The sequence below is a fragment of the Sardina pilchardus genome, chromosome 5 (genome assembly GCF_963854185.1).
Source record: "Sardina pilchardus chromosome 5, fSarPil1.1, whole genome shotgun sequence".
In the NCBI taxonomy this organism is placed as follows: Eukaryota; Metazoa; Chordata; class Actinopteri; order Clupeiformes; family Clupeidae; genus Sardina; species Sardina pilchardus.
The window spans coordinates 32,238,571-32,253,570 of NC_084998.1; the positions used below are offsets into that span (position 1 = coordinate 32,238,571).

A 15,000-nucleotide genomic window follows, 5' to 3' on the forward strand; every position below is an offset into this window, starting at 1 on the left:
AAAGACCCATCCAACACTAGTCACCCAGGGCCAGAGACACAACATACTGGGGTTGGCAAGAGTTTCAGTGTATCTGTTCTGATGTGTGAGAATAGCCTATCTTTTGTTGTCATAGTTAAGTGTGGGTGGTTGAACCCACCTGAGTATGACCGCATCTTACCGTAACCGTTGACCTCATGCACACCTCTGTGTGTGATTGTTGTACACAACCTGCCAGGAAGTTGTAGCCAGGATATCACAGTCTTATTTCTATTTTCATTCCTAATTGAGACGGTCTACAAGTTGTGTTTCAAGGCTGATGAAACTGGATTTGCATTTGAAAGACTAAGATTAAGATACGTGCTGTTTGTATGAAGCATGCTAAGACCTGGGGTTTTGGTGAGGTCGCTCAGCATGTTTCCGCAGTGACGTCCGTAGCCTTCCTACATGCTAGAGCTGTGGTATGAGATAGCCACTGGCAAGGGTTGATGTTAACACATGATATTAGCGGCGGACACACAGTGGTAATGGATCCTTAACTTCCATCGTCTGCATGAAACAGTGGCGTGTGCCGTTAAAGAAACTCATTTAAAATTCTAGTAACATTATTTAGGTTATCTGTGTGCTGATCTGGAATATAAGGTTTTGGTCGGCACCAAAGTTTATTTCCAGTGTTACCCAAAACTGAACTTTTAAAATGGGGAGAAACACCACCAATATTATTCTGTACGTTGTGGGATACAGTGTGTTAAGAGCCATGAGTCAGGTTTATAGACTGCAGCGTACTGGTGCATATGATTGATATTCGGTGACTATTCACCCAGTGCAGGAGACACCTGATCATGTAAACAAGCGCTGCAGCCGGAGGATATAGGCAGCTGAAGGTCAGCAGCCCCTGCCCTCGCGAGCACCGCATGAGCACATAATATAGCCCATACGCAAACACACTCACACACATGTGATGAGCAAAGTCCAGCCCTGAATGTATGCAAGTGTCCATACCACGCTATCAGTCCAGCTCAGTGTTTACCATGTCGATGTTTGGTTTGTGGCAATCATGGTTTTATTTTACAAGTTTAAGCATCTTTATCAAACCTTAAACCGTGTACAGTACCTTCTATTCTGAGGCAGAGGAAAATAACTCCTAATTATTGGGACTATTGTTATTTGAAGCATTTATATGTATAAATGAATGTCTTTATTTTATATAGTATATCAATCCATTGCAAGGGGTGAGGAGCAATTTGTGAACGGAGGCAGTCCTTGGTGGCCTCGCCATAGACTTGTTTGTTTACTTCCATACAGAAATCCATATGTCTGTGCCTGTGAGTGTGTCCTCTGTGTGTACATGCAATTCCATATGTGTGCATTGAATAAAGCTCTCAAATCCTCTGTGCATGTGGTACACTTCTGTATTAAAAACAGCACAGTTACCACATATTAATTAACTTACACAAGCTTGTCCCCAATAATCCAGCTCTGATATATTCTAAAATAACAAACCCATGTGGAAATGTGTAATCTCACTACGTCGTTCAAGAGTGGTTTTCTCAATCCCACTACGTTAAAGACACAAAGAGACATGCGTTCATAATCCCAGTGCATCATTTCCGCAGCATATATGTATCTCTTTTGAGGATTACACACAGTCTTTTCTTCATTTAAATCACAACATTGGATTGACATGAATGCAATATACTAACTCTCTTTCCTCTGCCTGGAAATCAATGCTTTTAGAGTGTGGTCTATACAGGGAGAGATATACAGCTGAATAACACATTACAGGAGGTCCAAACTTCATGGCAACCATGACATTTAAAGTACAAAATAAAAACATAACCCCTGCCATCTGACATCCATTATGACCCTAATGAAAGTAATATTAACAGGACCGTTCAGTATGGCGTCATCCCCTCTTTCTTGTCTTTACACTAACTTCGAAAACAGTCCGTCACTCATCCATGACCTTTCACCTCTCCGGTCTACTCCACAGCAGAAGGTCAGAGGACAGAGAGACGCATTGATGGGGTTGAACTCCGCCCCGTTGTCGTTTTGTGAGCGACACAACACACCTCCCTCTGAGATGGGTGAAGTCCACTGCACCCCTTCCCTACCGCAGTCAGTCTCTCAAGCCTTCAGCGACTGCATGAAGGTGGCGTAATCTTCTGCGTGGCAGCGCTTGTAGTCCTCGATCTTCCTCCTGATCTGTTTGGGCGTGTCTTGGTAGTAGTTCTTCTCATCTCGTGCCATGGCCTGAAACAACAAGAGTTAACGGAGTTAACAATGTCTATAACATATACTGTATGTCTGTCTGTCTGTGTGTGTGTGTGTGTGTGTGTGTGTGTGTGTGTGTGTGTGTGTGTGTGTGTGTGTGTGTGTGTGTGTGTGTTGCTTTTGGAAAAGGCAAAACACCACTTAATGTGGTGCAATGAAGTGTTACTACTGATGGTCAGTTGGAAAGGGACTACAATAGGCCAATGTAAGGATGCCAGGGTCACTTAAACTTTAAACTGACACTTTCTAAGTATTGGCAGCCTTCACTTCAACTTCACCTTGTAGTTCTTTACGCCTGATGTGCACTGATACTAAGTATGGGCAGCCTGCTTTACCTTGTAGTTCTCCCCGTGCTCACGCAGCATGTGCTGGGCGTACTCCATCAGATCTCTGGACAGCGTCTTGGAGCTCTGGCTGGGGATGCTTGCTTGGGCTTCCATTGCTGGAAAAAAAATAGGGTCAAACAAGATTTACACTTGCGAGGGACCCAAGTCCAATCTTCAGTAATTCCCCGATCCATCTCTCTATGCCTACCCTGACCTGTCCTAGCCCTAACAATAAACATACCGTAATTTTTCCAACTATTAGCTGCAGCTTATATATTGATTTTGCAAAATACACAGGGGCACTAAATATGATATTCATAAGGTTTTGTTTCTTTTGACTTGCATAAAACACTGTCCTGCAGCTCATACACAATGTGGATTCATATACAGGAAATCACTGTATATATATAAAAAACACCTCACACTTCTGCAAAGACTCGTTTCCACAGGAAATAGCTGTTCCACACAAAACTCATCATGTTTCCACCACAGATGATGTGTGTGTTGAAGGGAGGGAGGGCTGGGTCCACTCCTCATGATGAAGCAGGGTCATTCCACGCCAAATCAACCAGAGCTCACGCACTTGCGTCTCAAAAAAATCTGAAAAAAATACCATGTGTGCCTATGTTACCCAGGAGACACTCTGTAAAATGTTTTTGTCCTAAGATCAATACTTTTCAAGTAACAGCCAGTTTTACAGGGGGAGGGGGGTGTCAAATTTGTTCTGCCTCTTTTTTTTGTCAAAGTTCACAAGCTCATTGCTCAAGAACAAGAATCCGTAGGAGGCTCAAATTTTGCAGGCTGGTGCATAAATATGAATAGTATGCAGTAAAATCATTACGAGTAGTCTGGATGATCCTGCATGGTCATAGCAGTCCCTCAATGTTGATGAACATTTTATTGGAGTTTTTGGCTGTGTTCTGTTTAGGCCTTCAGAAGACACATTTTTACTCAACATAGACTCTTGGGGTTTTTTTCTTATTGAGATAAGTAGAAACACTCTCCGAAAAAGCAATGAAGAGAAAAGAAAATCCATCAGGGACTGAACAGCAGACCTCACAAGTTTGAAAAATAAATTTGGATCTCATATTCAGAGCACCCTAACACCTTGTGGGAATATACAAAGATTTTTTTTATATTTTTTTCTATAATCTGCATTACCTCTTCTTTTTAAAAACACCAATTTGACTTGTCTTATGCAAATCTTTCTTTTTCATTTCCCACCCTGAACAAGGGCAAAATGCACCATAGAGATCTATTGAGAGATTTGTTTTGTATAGAGTAACCACTAGGTGCCACTAAAATCACTGAATCACTGAAATTGCCGGGTGGGGACAAAACATATTGATCTCAATGGTGCATTTTGTCCATGTTTAGGGTGGAAAATGAAAAAGAAAGATTCGCATAAGACAAGTCAAATTGGTGTTTTTTAAAAGAAGAGGTAATGCAGATTAACGAAAAAAATATAAAAAAAATCTTTGTATATTCCCACAAGGTGTTAGGGTGCTCTGAATATGAGATCCAAAATTATTTTTCAAACTTGTGAGGTCTGCTGTTCAGTCCCTGATGGATTTTCTTTTCTCTTCATTGCTTTTTCGGAGAGTGTTTCTACTGATCTCAATAAGAGAAAAAAAATCAAGAGCCTATGTTGAGTAAAAATATGTCTTCTGTAAGCCTAAACAGAGCCCAGCCAAGAACTCCAATAAAATGTTGATCAACTTTGAGGGACTGCTATGACCATGCAGGATCATCCAGACTACTCGTGGTGATTTTACTGCATACTATTCCTATTTATGCACCAGCCTGCAAAATTTGAGCCTCCTACAGATTCTAGTTCTTGAGCAATGGGCTTGTGAACTTTGACAAAAAAAAGAGGTAGAACAAATTTGACACCCCCCTCCCCCTGTAAAACTGGCTGTTACTTGAAAAGTATTGATCTTAGCACAAAAACATTTTACAGAGTGTCTCCTGGGTAACATAGGCACACATGGTATTTTTTTCAGATTTCTTTGAGACGCAAGTGCGTGGGCTCTGGTTGATTTGGCGTGGAATGACCCAGCATCAGTTCTTGGTGGCCTAGCAGAGCATGAAGTATTCTCCAACAGGCTCTAGGTCACCAGTCCCTGTCCTAGAAATATCTTAAGCGTTCAAACGCATTATGAACGCAGAGTTCAAACAAGTTGAAGTTGTGTCTATTCAAAGATAAGACAATGCTTCCATTGAGTTGCCGGAGGAACTTAAACGGAAAGTGAGCCGCTCTGCCAATAGATCAACAATCTAACATGCTGTCCTCAAAGCTCAGAAGAAATGATGACATTCATACTCATACACTCATCTATCTTAACTGCAACAGAGCAGCTCTTGTCTACGCTCGGGGGTCTGGGGACAGAGAACACCACAGAATAGTACAGCACACGCCCAGGGTCCTACCTTTGATCACATATGGCTTCCTTATCAAGACATCATCTGTCTCCACATCCATGGCTTCGCTGCTTGTGAGCTAGAACACAAAAGCCAGTTAAATTTATGAAGGGTTTCACTACACGACTGCATCCAGGATGATACATTTAAAAAAAAACGATATGTAAATACCTAATACAGACCTCATACAATGCCACATCACTCTAGTGTCAGCTATCAAATAATCTGATTTGTTTAGACGATGACAGACAGCACATCAGGAAATCATTTCAAATATTAAAAATTATGGAATAGTTTTTCTTGATTCCCAAAATAAGGCTTATAACTGTACTAAAAGGTATGTCAACAAAGTTCCGCTTTGCACACGTTCAGTGACCCTGCCTTTATGTGTGCAACTCAGGCAACTGTTGATTACCTTAGGCTGGCGAATGGGCAGCACCGTCTTGGTGTCATGCTGCAGTCCCATCTCTTTCAGGTTCTGCTGAACCGTTTTCCGGTCATCCCACGCGTTTCTGATCTGAGCACTGCGTGAGAGATCAGACACACCTCACTATCACATGGTAATCAACAGCGACAAATCTACTGTTATTGACAGCTATTCAACTAAACTATAAGACACTTCTTCCGTTAAAATAGTCCAATAAAGAAAATTGGACATTCTGAAGGCAGTAAGGCACCACGCAGAGGCACCTTTCCCTTGCTTTCGCTGACCTCTTCTGGACATCATGAGAACTGTCTAAACTTCGGTAGATCTTGGCCTATTGCAACGTTTATGTATAAGGGAGGCAGTCACACTAACATTTAATCTGACTATTAAAATGTCAACTGTAATGATGGCCTAGGCCCCCGTAACAAACAGAATTACTGTGTAATGTCAGGTTCATTTACAATGTGATAAGTTGATAGCTGAAAATGCAATCTGTCTTCGTGTCAAATGTACAATAGCGATGGTTGTCTTTAATAGGTAATCCACGAAGCTACACCAAACGAAGCACAGCAGTTAACGTAGGCTACCATTATACTATCCGCTAATAGTTACTAACATGGCTAACAGCTAAATTAGCTTGAACATGCACGTCACGTACTTGATACACAAGGGAGTTACAGTACACCGAATTATTCCAGAGAAAGGAGAATAAACCCCAGGAAACATATAATTGTACGTTATGAGAAAACTAGTGACATTTTCTGCTTCCCAATGAAAACTCAGCTAGTCTACTGGCAACAGGAGGACGGCTAATTTAGCTAACCACAACACGTCTCTTACCATTCAATAGTTGGAGCTAACTTCCTCCGTAACTTCTTTCTAAGCTTCTTTCTGTCTTTCGTGTAATCAAATTTCTTTCGTTTGGAGGATTTCTTAGCCTTTGGCATTGTGTCGGTAAGTAAGCGCTCGCGTTACAGTAACTTTCACGTCCCGAACTATGGTCCCGAAGTGCAGACGACATACACGTGTGTCGAGATCACGTGACATATATCGACTTGCTTAGTTGCGCTTGTTGATGACGTAACCATCAACGCGGCGACCACAGCTGTAAACCTTAATCTTTTAGGCCTAACTGTCTATGTTGTAAAGCTATTTTATACAGTCTATGCTGTAAACGCAATTTGCATCCCAGAACAGCATCTCAACCTGTCTGTGGAACTATGACTATGCTGTTGCTGGCACTATATGCATAGTTTGTATAGCCTGTTAAATGTAGGTCTAGAGCTATTTTTTACAGTCTATGGTCTAGAGCAGCTTTAGCCCAGAGCCATAGAGAGAAGTTTTATCTACCACTCTGCTTTAGCCCAACTGTGACATTGAAATCACCTTTTGGGGACACTTTGTTGCCCAAATTGTACAAGCTAGGACTCAGACTGGTTGATAGTGAGTATACCAGTGGGATTTGCTTCTGGTAGGCCAGAACCCTAACCCAGCCTAGGCCGCAGTGTTTTCAATAGGCTATAACCTTTGCAAAAGCAGAATCAGTTTAGGACTACTACTACTAGGCCTAGGCTACTGAAGAGAGTTAATGTATATGTTTGTTCTCAGATGACATCTACCAAAGATCCTTCATTATTTAACCCTCTCTGAAACAACCACGTGCAAATATATTATGCTATTGTGTTATGCCAGATCAAATTCAGTGGAAACTTAGTCGAAAGGAAATAAAATGTTCAGGTATGCAAAAGCAATTACTACAGGACCAACATTTATGATCTATTACCCACCATGTAGGCTACCCTGTAAATGCTGTCTCAAAAGCACAATCTAATGCACTACTGTTTAAATAGGCCATGCCTTGTGTAATGAAATTGAATCTGATCTATTAGCCATCTTGGTCAAAAGGAAAGTAATATCCTGCTATAAGCAAGGACCAGAATACAGGTCATCTGTGCCCTTTGACCATAATAGGTCTGATTGCATCCATTAATAAACTGGTCAGTTGATCCATATTTACAGTACAAACAATTGCACATCAACTGCACAGTATTTTAAGACACCATGCACCCATCATGCCAGGTTAAAACAAACCCAGTTTTACTCATTTGATCAGTTTCTGTTAAAGTGGACAGAACAAGAAAATTCAGCTAATTTCAGTTGAATTCAGTTAAAAGTGACAGAAGGATGAAAAAGGTGATTACAATACTGTATGTGCCCACTGTAAATTCTCTTCTGGGCACACCCGTGGTTCTGCCTCCCTGAGTATCACTGTATAGACGTTAACCTTCACCCAAAGGTGACGGTATCCTCTCTTTCATAGCCACTGCTAGATTGCACAACAAGAGGTAGGTGTGAGGGAAGAAAGGAGGGAGAGAAAAAAAGAGAGAAAGAATGATAGGAAGAAAGACAGGGAAGGATGCACAGGAGTGCACCAGTAAGTCAGTCAAGTCAACTTTATTTAGATATCATATTTCAAACTGTGTGTGCGCTCACATAAGTCACAGAAAAGTGGTTGGGGCTAAATAATCACCTTCTGAGAGGTCTGTATGCAGTACTTCAAAGACATGTTCATACATACAACACTTTGATGCAGCTAGCACACAGAAACATCAAGACAGCTGCTTGTGCAACTAGTATTTCGTAACTTTGAACTCAAACAACCCCCATCACCATGACTACATTTCATGAGCTTAACATCAGCTCTCTGCACAGTGACACCAAATTTGAATGTGATGTAAAACGCCATACTTGTGTAATAAACACAGGTGAGTAGGCTGTTGAATTTAATGTCGTAATTGTGTAATAAACACAGGTAAGTAGGCTGTTGAATTTAATGTAAAATGCCGCAATTGTGTAGTAAAGATAGATAAGTAGGCTACGAGGCTGAAAGTGCTGTGGCGCAGTCCTCTTGTCATTTTCCCAATGTCCACATGGCAATCAATCAAGTGAGAACTTGAGAAGTGAGAATTTTTCATGATGGCAGCAGCATGCTCCTGGAATGACAGTTATTTCATATTGCCTCTAAATGATGTATGTTGACCAACCTTCAAATGTAAAACAAATGAGCAAATTCTCACAGATCATAATCTTGAAATAACACAACTATTATGATGTTCAGATGTCAGATTCAATTTGGTAAGTCATTCTTTGTTTATCTTGACTTTATTAGGTAATCCAAAGAATTTAGAGGTAAGAATAGAACTTCTGAAGGAACCACAGCAGAGTGGGGAGATGGATATCTAAATGCTGTGTCATTTCAGTAGTGCTGTCTGGCAGTTTGAAGAGCACACTTCTTTACCACTCAAAGCAAACAGCTCTAACAACCACAGGAAGATTCTTCTGTCAGAGTTGCAGTCATCTAATGTAATCTAACAGCTAGACCATGATTTCTCATAGGCTATAGGCCCTCATTTAGGCCTACACTTTGATGAAGGAAAAATAACTTTGTTTAGTGTGTATCTGTCTATCTATCTGTTTATGTTGGATTCTGGGGGTTGCACAATTGACTGATAACAGTACATGCCTCTAGATGTCTCTAAAGTATAATCCCTGTTATGTGTTGGCCTACACACGAATCATTGGGCGTGGCAAGGCAGCAGAGTAGGTCCGAGTAGGCTACATGCTGTCACACACTGCAAGGAATGAAATAGCGGATGTGTGTTCATTATGATATGACATCCGTGCAATAGGCTATGCACTCACTCTCGATTCTCCCCGTTCATGGTCTGAAGAACAGATTGACAGGCGCACCAGGAAGGCGCTCTTTCGGTCTGATTGGCCGTGCGCCAGAGAGTTTACTTTTTCAGGTGGGTTTGCTCTGTGCAGCTGCGATTGGCCAGAGCGGAGCGTTAAAGGGTGGAGCATTTTGAAGTGCAGCGACGTAGTTGAAGATTTGGGGGCGGAGAAAAAGGAGAGCTAACGACAACGGCAAAGAGAGTCATTCAAGGGTTATATTCCGTCGTGGGGGGGAGAGGGGGAGGACACGCTCACTGCCAACCCGGCGACGAGGTCGGGCCTGTGGTGCTTGCTACCCCAGGAAACCATGGAACTGGAGAATATCGTGGCCAACACTGTCCTCCTCAAGGCGAGGGAAGGTAAGAGCCGACCAACCTCCGGGCTGCGCTACGGCGGCTGACAACACGTTTTAATCGTATCGCACAGCTGCCAAACGTGGGGACTCCCATGGGGAGCCAAGGCCAAATATGATAGTTGCAGACATTACATTGTAACAATTGCATTCGGATCGATTGGGCCTGTGTAGCGATGTCTTGATTGTGCGTTTTTAGATGACATAAGACCATCTTAACCCTTCAGATGGACAGGCGTAAAGGATGGAACTGTCATTCGTCAAGTGTACGCTACTGCAGCTAAGACAGCTCCCGTGCATGTTGATAGCATCGTTTTTACAATTAGAGCTGTGTTAAAACGGTTCAGTAAGATAGTGGTCATGACTGAAGAAGACAGGGTTTCCATCCACCCAGTCGACAATAGCGATTTGACCGTCCAGTATAACAGAGATGGCATTTTGGGTTGATGACAACCGATGCATCGTGAAATTGAATGGAGAGAAACGCAAGGCTGCCTGTATACTTTCATCATGGTGACCATAAACCATACCTCGAGCTTGCAGCAGGTGTAACGGTCTTGGGACTGCCGCGTGTTCATGAGGAATTCTTTCTGTAGGCTACGCGCTGAATCAAAATATAGCTTAGCTGTAAGTATAGCCTACAAGTGAATTATTTCCGATGCGCGCCGTGGTAATAATTGTCAGCTTGCTTAATGGTGTAGCTAAGAACTGTGCGCTGGCTCAGTGTAACAGCTGTAGCTATTTATGTCACGCCTTATGTGTACATCATAAGCTTTTAGGAAAACGTCGTAACAGCTCTTTTGTTTGTGAACTGGAGCACGGATTTTATGAGTCAAAAGTTGTTGCTCTTTGAATAGAAGGCGGGTGTATTAGAACATCCCATGGTCTTGCACCGACAGAAGTGAAACTTCTGACGTTCCTTTTTTCATTTAGAACTTTAAGGACAGAACTGCATAAGTGTGAATAGAAATGAATGGAAAAAAACCCCAAAACATGTAGCTTTAGTCCTGCACCTTGTGTCGTTTCCTTGCTGGCCCTTTGTTTGACAGCTGCAGGTGAAGCTTTAAGCCCCATTCCTCCGTTGGACCAACAACAGGAAGTCTGTGTGATTGTTGAGGTTTACTGTGCATGTCTCGTGTCAGCCAGGTTTCCCTTAATGAAACAGAACAGACTATTTAGCCTCCCACAAAGAAGAGCAGTCTGGTCTACGGCTAGCGTTGTCATGCATTAACTGAAATTACTGTTGCTGCTGCAGCCTGTTGTTTGGGCCAGATTAAGTTTTTGCAGTTTGACTTTTGACAGACAATATGCCCACTATCGCTGCATGCCAGGTGGCTGCTTTTAGTACAGTATATTTACCTCAACTGAACTGGCAGAAGTAGCTCTTGTTTAGCTTCCCTTGAGAGCTTGTGTTTGTATTTGGGCCTGCCTGCCACCCCCTTCTGCCTTGTGCCACGCTGTCCATATGGGTCCACTTGAGTCCCTGTCTCACACATGCTGTCAGCTTGTCTTGTGCTCTCATGCCCTCATGCCCAATCACCAGAGCAACCAACGGCGGGCGACATGATTGAAAGTCTGCTCTCTCCTCTGTTCCTGTTCACTGCCACGCTCTTTGGCATTCTTTTGAATGGTGACCGTGGCGACAGCCTACAAACACAGCCGCTTCCCCATTTTTCAATGCACTGCCAGCAGCATCTTACGGCACACCAGCACGCACACAGTGTGTGTGTTTCAGTGTGTGCTCTGTGTCCTCTCTTGATAGGATCGGGCTCTCGTGTAGTGTGGATGTAACGTCACAGTGCCAGATGAGGGCCCAATGAGGGCCGTATCCCATCCAGACTCGGTCAACACCCCCTGATATCTTTGGTGGCTTCATCGTTGTCTCTGTTGGGGCTTCGTGTAATCTTTCACTCTCCTCAGACGTGTACCCTTTTGGTGTTACATCACATTCACCTCTGACCTCTAACCCTTTCCAGCCCCCCCCCCCACCACTCCAATCTTGGCACTGCGTCACATTCACCTCTCAGTGCGTCGCTAGACCTGCTGTCACTCCGTCACTGCTGAGAGCCGCTTTTGAATTGCAAATATCTGACATTGGTGTTTCAGTTCCGCCCTGTACATTTAAACAGTCGACTTGCTTTTATAATCCTTATAAACCTTTTAAAAATAGTTTACATAGTTCCCCCATTGTGTGTGTGTGTGTGTGTGTGTGTGTGTGTGTGTGTGTGTGTGTGTGTGTGTGTGTGTGTGTGTGTGTGTGTGTGTGTGTGTGTGTGTGTGTGTGTGTGTGTGTGTGTGTGTGTGTGTGTATGTATTTTTGTGTGTGTGTAGTTTGTGAAATGTTTCCCAATGTCATGGTGACTGAAAACAGTGAGGCTTTTTTACATGCGATGTCTAGCTTGATATTAAGCCACTGTGGACTCCGGCTGTGTTGGGAGGCACCATCAGGTTTGTGTCCTTTGTGGCCTTATATCTCAGGCATCTCACTGGCCCCCATAGCTCAGGCATCAGAGCTCAGGCATCTGGCTTAAAACAAACTCAAACTCGGTGTGTGGAGGCCGTTTCTTCTTTTCTCCCACACCAGGCCTCGTGTGTTTACCAGCGTCCATGTTTTCTCCCACACCAGGCCTCATGTGTTCACCAGCGTCCATGTTTTCTCCCACACCAGGCCTCATGTGTTCACCAGCGTCCATGTTTTCTCCCACACCAGGCCTCATGTGTTCACCAGCGTCCATGTTGGCATGACTTCAAATGCTGTAAGCAAAAGAGAAGTGTTCCAGAGCTGGGGTGGACGGGGTCAAACGTTGTGGAGGCTGCTCCACGCGTACAGTATTGGCCAGTGGCAGATCTTAACACAGATGAGGGAGATCCATTCCTGACCTGGGTCAGATCTGGCCTTGTTTACATCTCAAACACACATGGACATACATACACACACACTACACATGGACATACACATGGACATACACAGATGCACTGGTGATGGGTCAGTGTGTGTATGTGCTCTGGCCAGTTTGGCATACAGTAAGCGTGTCCTGTGCTGCTGTGTTATGGTGTGTGTGGGAAAGAGAGAGCAGCAGCTGTGCTGCTATGTGCTAATAGTGTGTGTGTGTGTGTGTGGGAAAGTGAGAGTGCGCAGAAGAAAAGGAGCATTTTTGAGGCTCGCCTCAGAAGCCTCTTTAGTGTCCTCAGAACTTGGGCTAATTCCACACACACACACACACACACACACACACACACACACACACTCAGAGCCTGGGCTAATTCCACAAGTGTCAAAGGATCGCTGCACAAAGCCCCGGTTTGTGTTCAGAGCCCCCTGTGCTCCTGTGCCAAGTCCCCGTTCGTTTTTTAACTTTTAACTCAAATCACCCGGGGATACGGGCCACGTTCGGCTGCCGCTGGGCCGCACCTGGGCCGGAACCTAATCCTGCCGCGGTAGACTTAGTGTGTGTGTGACGCCCATGCTGCTGTGTGGCCCTGTAGTTGTTCTTGGGATGTTGTTTATCCCAGCCGGTGCATTAAGTTGATTTGTGGTCATGCAAGCAAGGTCGGGAATAGAATCACTCTCCTGTTTAGAAACGCATTTGTAACAACGATGGTGAAGAAGTGGTGTGATAGAATCATAACAACAACCGGCACTAATGTAGTGCCACCATCTCCACGGAGCCGTCTGATGATATGGCAAGCTCTAACCTACTGCTGTAGCACCAGCTATAGATCTACACCTACAGTATAGATATAAACATGACTGTATAGATTCAGATGAGCTATATCTGCTATAGATCTACACCTATAGATATGCACATGTAGATCTATGCATACAGTATACATTATAGATTCAGATGAGGTCACCTATACACATGTATACACCCTATAGATATGCACATGTATAGATTCAGATGAGGTATATCTATAGATATGCACATGTATAGATACAGATGAGGTGACCTATAGATATGCACATTTATAGATTCAGATGAGGTATATCTATAGATATGCACATGTATAGATTCAGATGAGGTCACCTATAGATATGCACATGTATAGATTCAGATTAGGTATATCTATAGATATGCACATGTATAGATTCAGTCGAGGTCACCTATAGATATGCACATTTATAAATTCAGATGAGGTACTGTATATCTATCTTGGGCTTCTTCACTGATTCTCTTTTTTTCTATCTATCTTCATCTCTCTCTCTCTCTCTCTCTCTCAGGAGGAGGTGGGAATAGGAAGGGGAAGAGTAAGAAATGGAAACAGATGCTCCAGTTCCCCCACATCAGCCTGTGTGAGGAGCTTCGCCAGACTACAGGTATGTACATGCCTGTGTGTGTCCTAGACCCAGGGGTCAGTGATGGCCCAACAGGGCTCCCCTGGATTACCATCACGTTGCTGCCCACTCTGATGGCCTTTTCTGATGTCTCGTGTTGTTTGCCCTTTCCAGCCATGTCGGCCCAGAAATCTGTGTTCCTACACAGTGTAGTGCCGTGCACCGACAGCATGGTAGGCATAGTGTTGTGTAGTGTGCCATGCACCAACAGCATGGTGGGCACAGTACTGATGCTCTGATCGCTCCGTAGGCTACTATACTTGTGCCCGTGCCAGAGTCCGCTTATCCGTTCCCGGGTACCCTTGAGGAGATGTGGTCGGGCTTTGAAAACGTACCTGTTAAAGCCTGCTTTCAAATACAAGATTCAGACGATAAGATCATTGTATTGTGACCAAGTTCATTAGTAGCTAATATGCTCCCACTGTGCTAAAATGTGATGGGATTCATCAGTAGGCAGCTAATACGCTACTATGCTAAAATGTGATGGGATCACTATTAGCTACCACTATGCTAAAATGTGATAGGATCACTAGTAGCTAATATGCTACTATGCTAAAATGAAATGGGATCAATAGTAGCTAATATGCTACTGTGCTAAAATGGCATAGGATCACTAGTAGCTAATATGCTACTATGGTAAAATGTGATGGGTATACAATAAAATCAAATTTTGTAAACTAGGTGACCAGACCTGTGAAATGGAGAGAGAAACTCTGATGTGTGTGTGTGTGCGCGCGCTCGCGCATTTTATACCTATACAACAGGAACAGAAGCAACGGTTGCACAGGAAGAGAATGGGCATCAGAGGTTGTAGCTGCTTTTATGTAGAACTTGTCTAGATCTGTCCAAGTGTCTGTTTCTATTTGCTGCAACTGTTTCTGAGGAACAGACTTGATTCAACACGTGCGGTTATGTTCAGCCGCCATAACGCCACAGAAACTGGGCTGATAGATTTCAGACGAATTTCAAGATCTACATGTTTCACCATCCTCTCTTAGCCTATCACATTGTGCCATGTCGCTTGATGCCCAAACAGAATGGCATTTCGTAAGGTGCGTTCATCCTCTTTGCTCTAAAGTTGAACCAGGAACATGTCATTTCACGAGAACAATTGTTTCATGACTTCAAAACAGGAGGAAAGCTATTTCTT

At 43.4% G+C, this 15,000-nt stretch overlaps 2 protein-coding genes across 2 annotated transcripts in view; one reads left to right on the forward strand and one right to left on the reverse strand.

The window, feature by feature from the left end:
- Nucleotides 1-1,373: 1,373 nt before the first annotated feature.
- On the reverse strand, nt 1,374-6,440 carry nop16 (NOP16 nucleolar protein homolog (yeast)). The gene is made up of 5 exons (XM_062537273.1): nt 6,268-6,440; nt 5,416-5,524; nt 5,010-5,079; nt 2,589-2,695; nt 1,374-2,232 (listed from the first exon to the last, which is right to left on the reverse strand). Exons 1-5 carry the CDS (start codon nt 6,372-6,374, stop codon nt 2,107-2,109), a joined length of 519 nt encoding a protein of 172 aa, XP_062393257.1. The 5' UTR covers nt 6,375-6,440; the 3' UTR covers nt 1,374-2,106.
- Nucleotides 6,441-9,370: 2,930 nt separating this feature from the next.
- Nucleotides 9,371-15,000, forward strand: part of grk6 (G protein-coupled receptor kinase 6) — a gene marked incomplete in the record, with an annotated part of 45,074 nt that continues 39,444 nt past the window's right edge. Inside the window, 2 exon segments of the mRNA XM_062537274.1 lie at nt 9,371-9,521; nt 13,737-13,832. Coding sequence (XP_062393258.1) covers nt 9,470-9,521; nt 13,737-13,832 — 148 coding nt within the window.

Excerpts from the sequence above, each read along its gene's own strand:
- nop16 (XM_062537273.1), bottom strand. The coding sequence starts at position 6,374 with ATGCCAAAGGCTAAGAAATCCTCCAAACGAAAGAAATTTGATTACACG. Across the intron at positions 5,080-5,415 it reads TGCCCATTCGCCAGCCTAAG|CTCACAAGCAGCGAAGCCAT; the intron begins GTAATCAACAGT and ends TTTGTGTTCTAG. Across the intron at positions 2,233-2,588 it reads AGCACGGGGAGAACTACAAG|GCCATGGCACGAGATGAGAA; the intron begins GTAAAGCAGGCT and ends TTGTTGTTTCAG.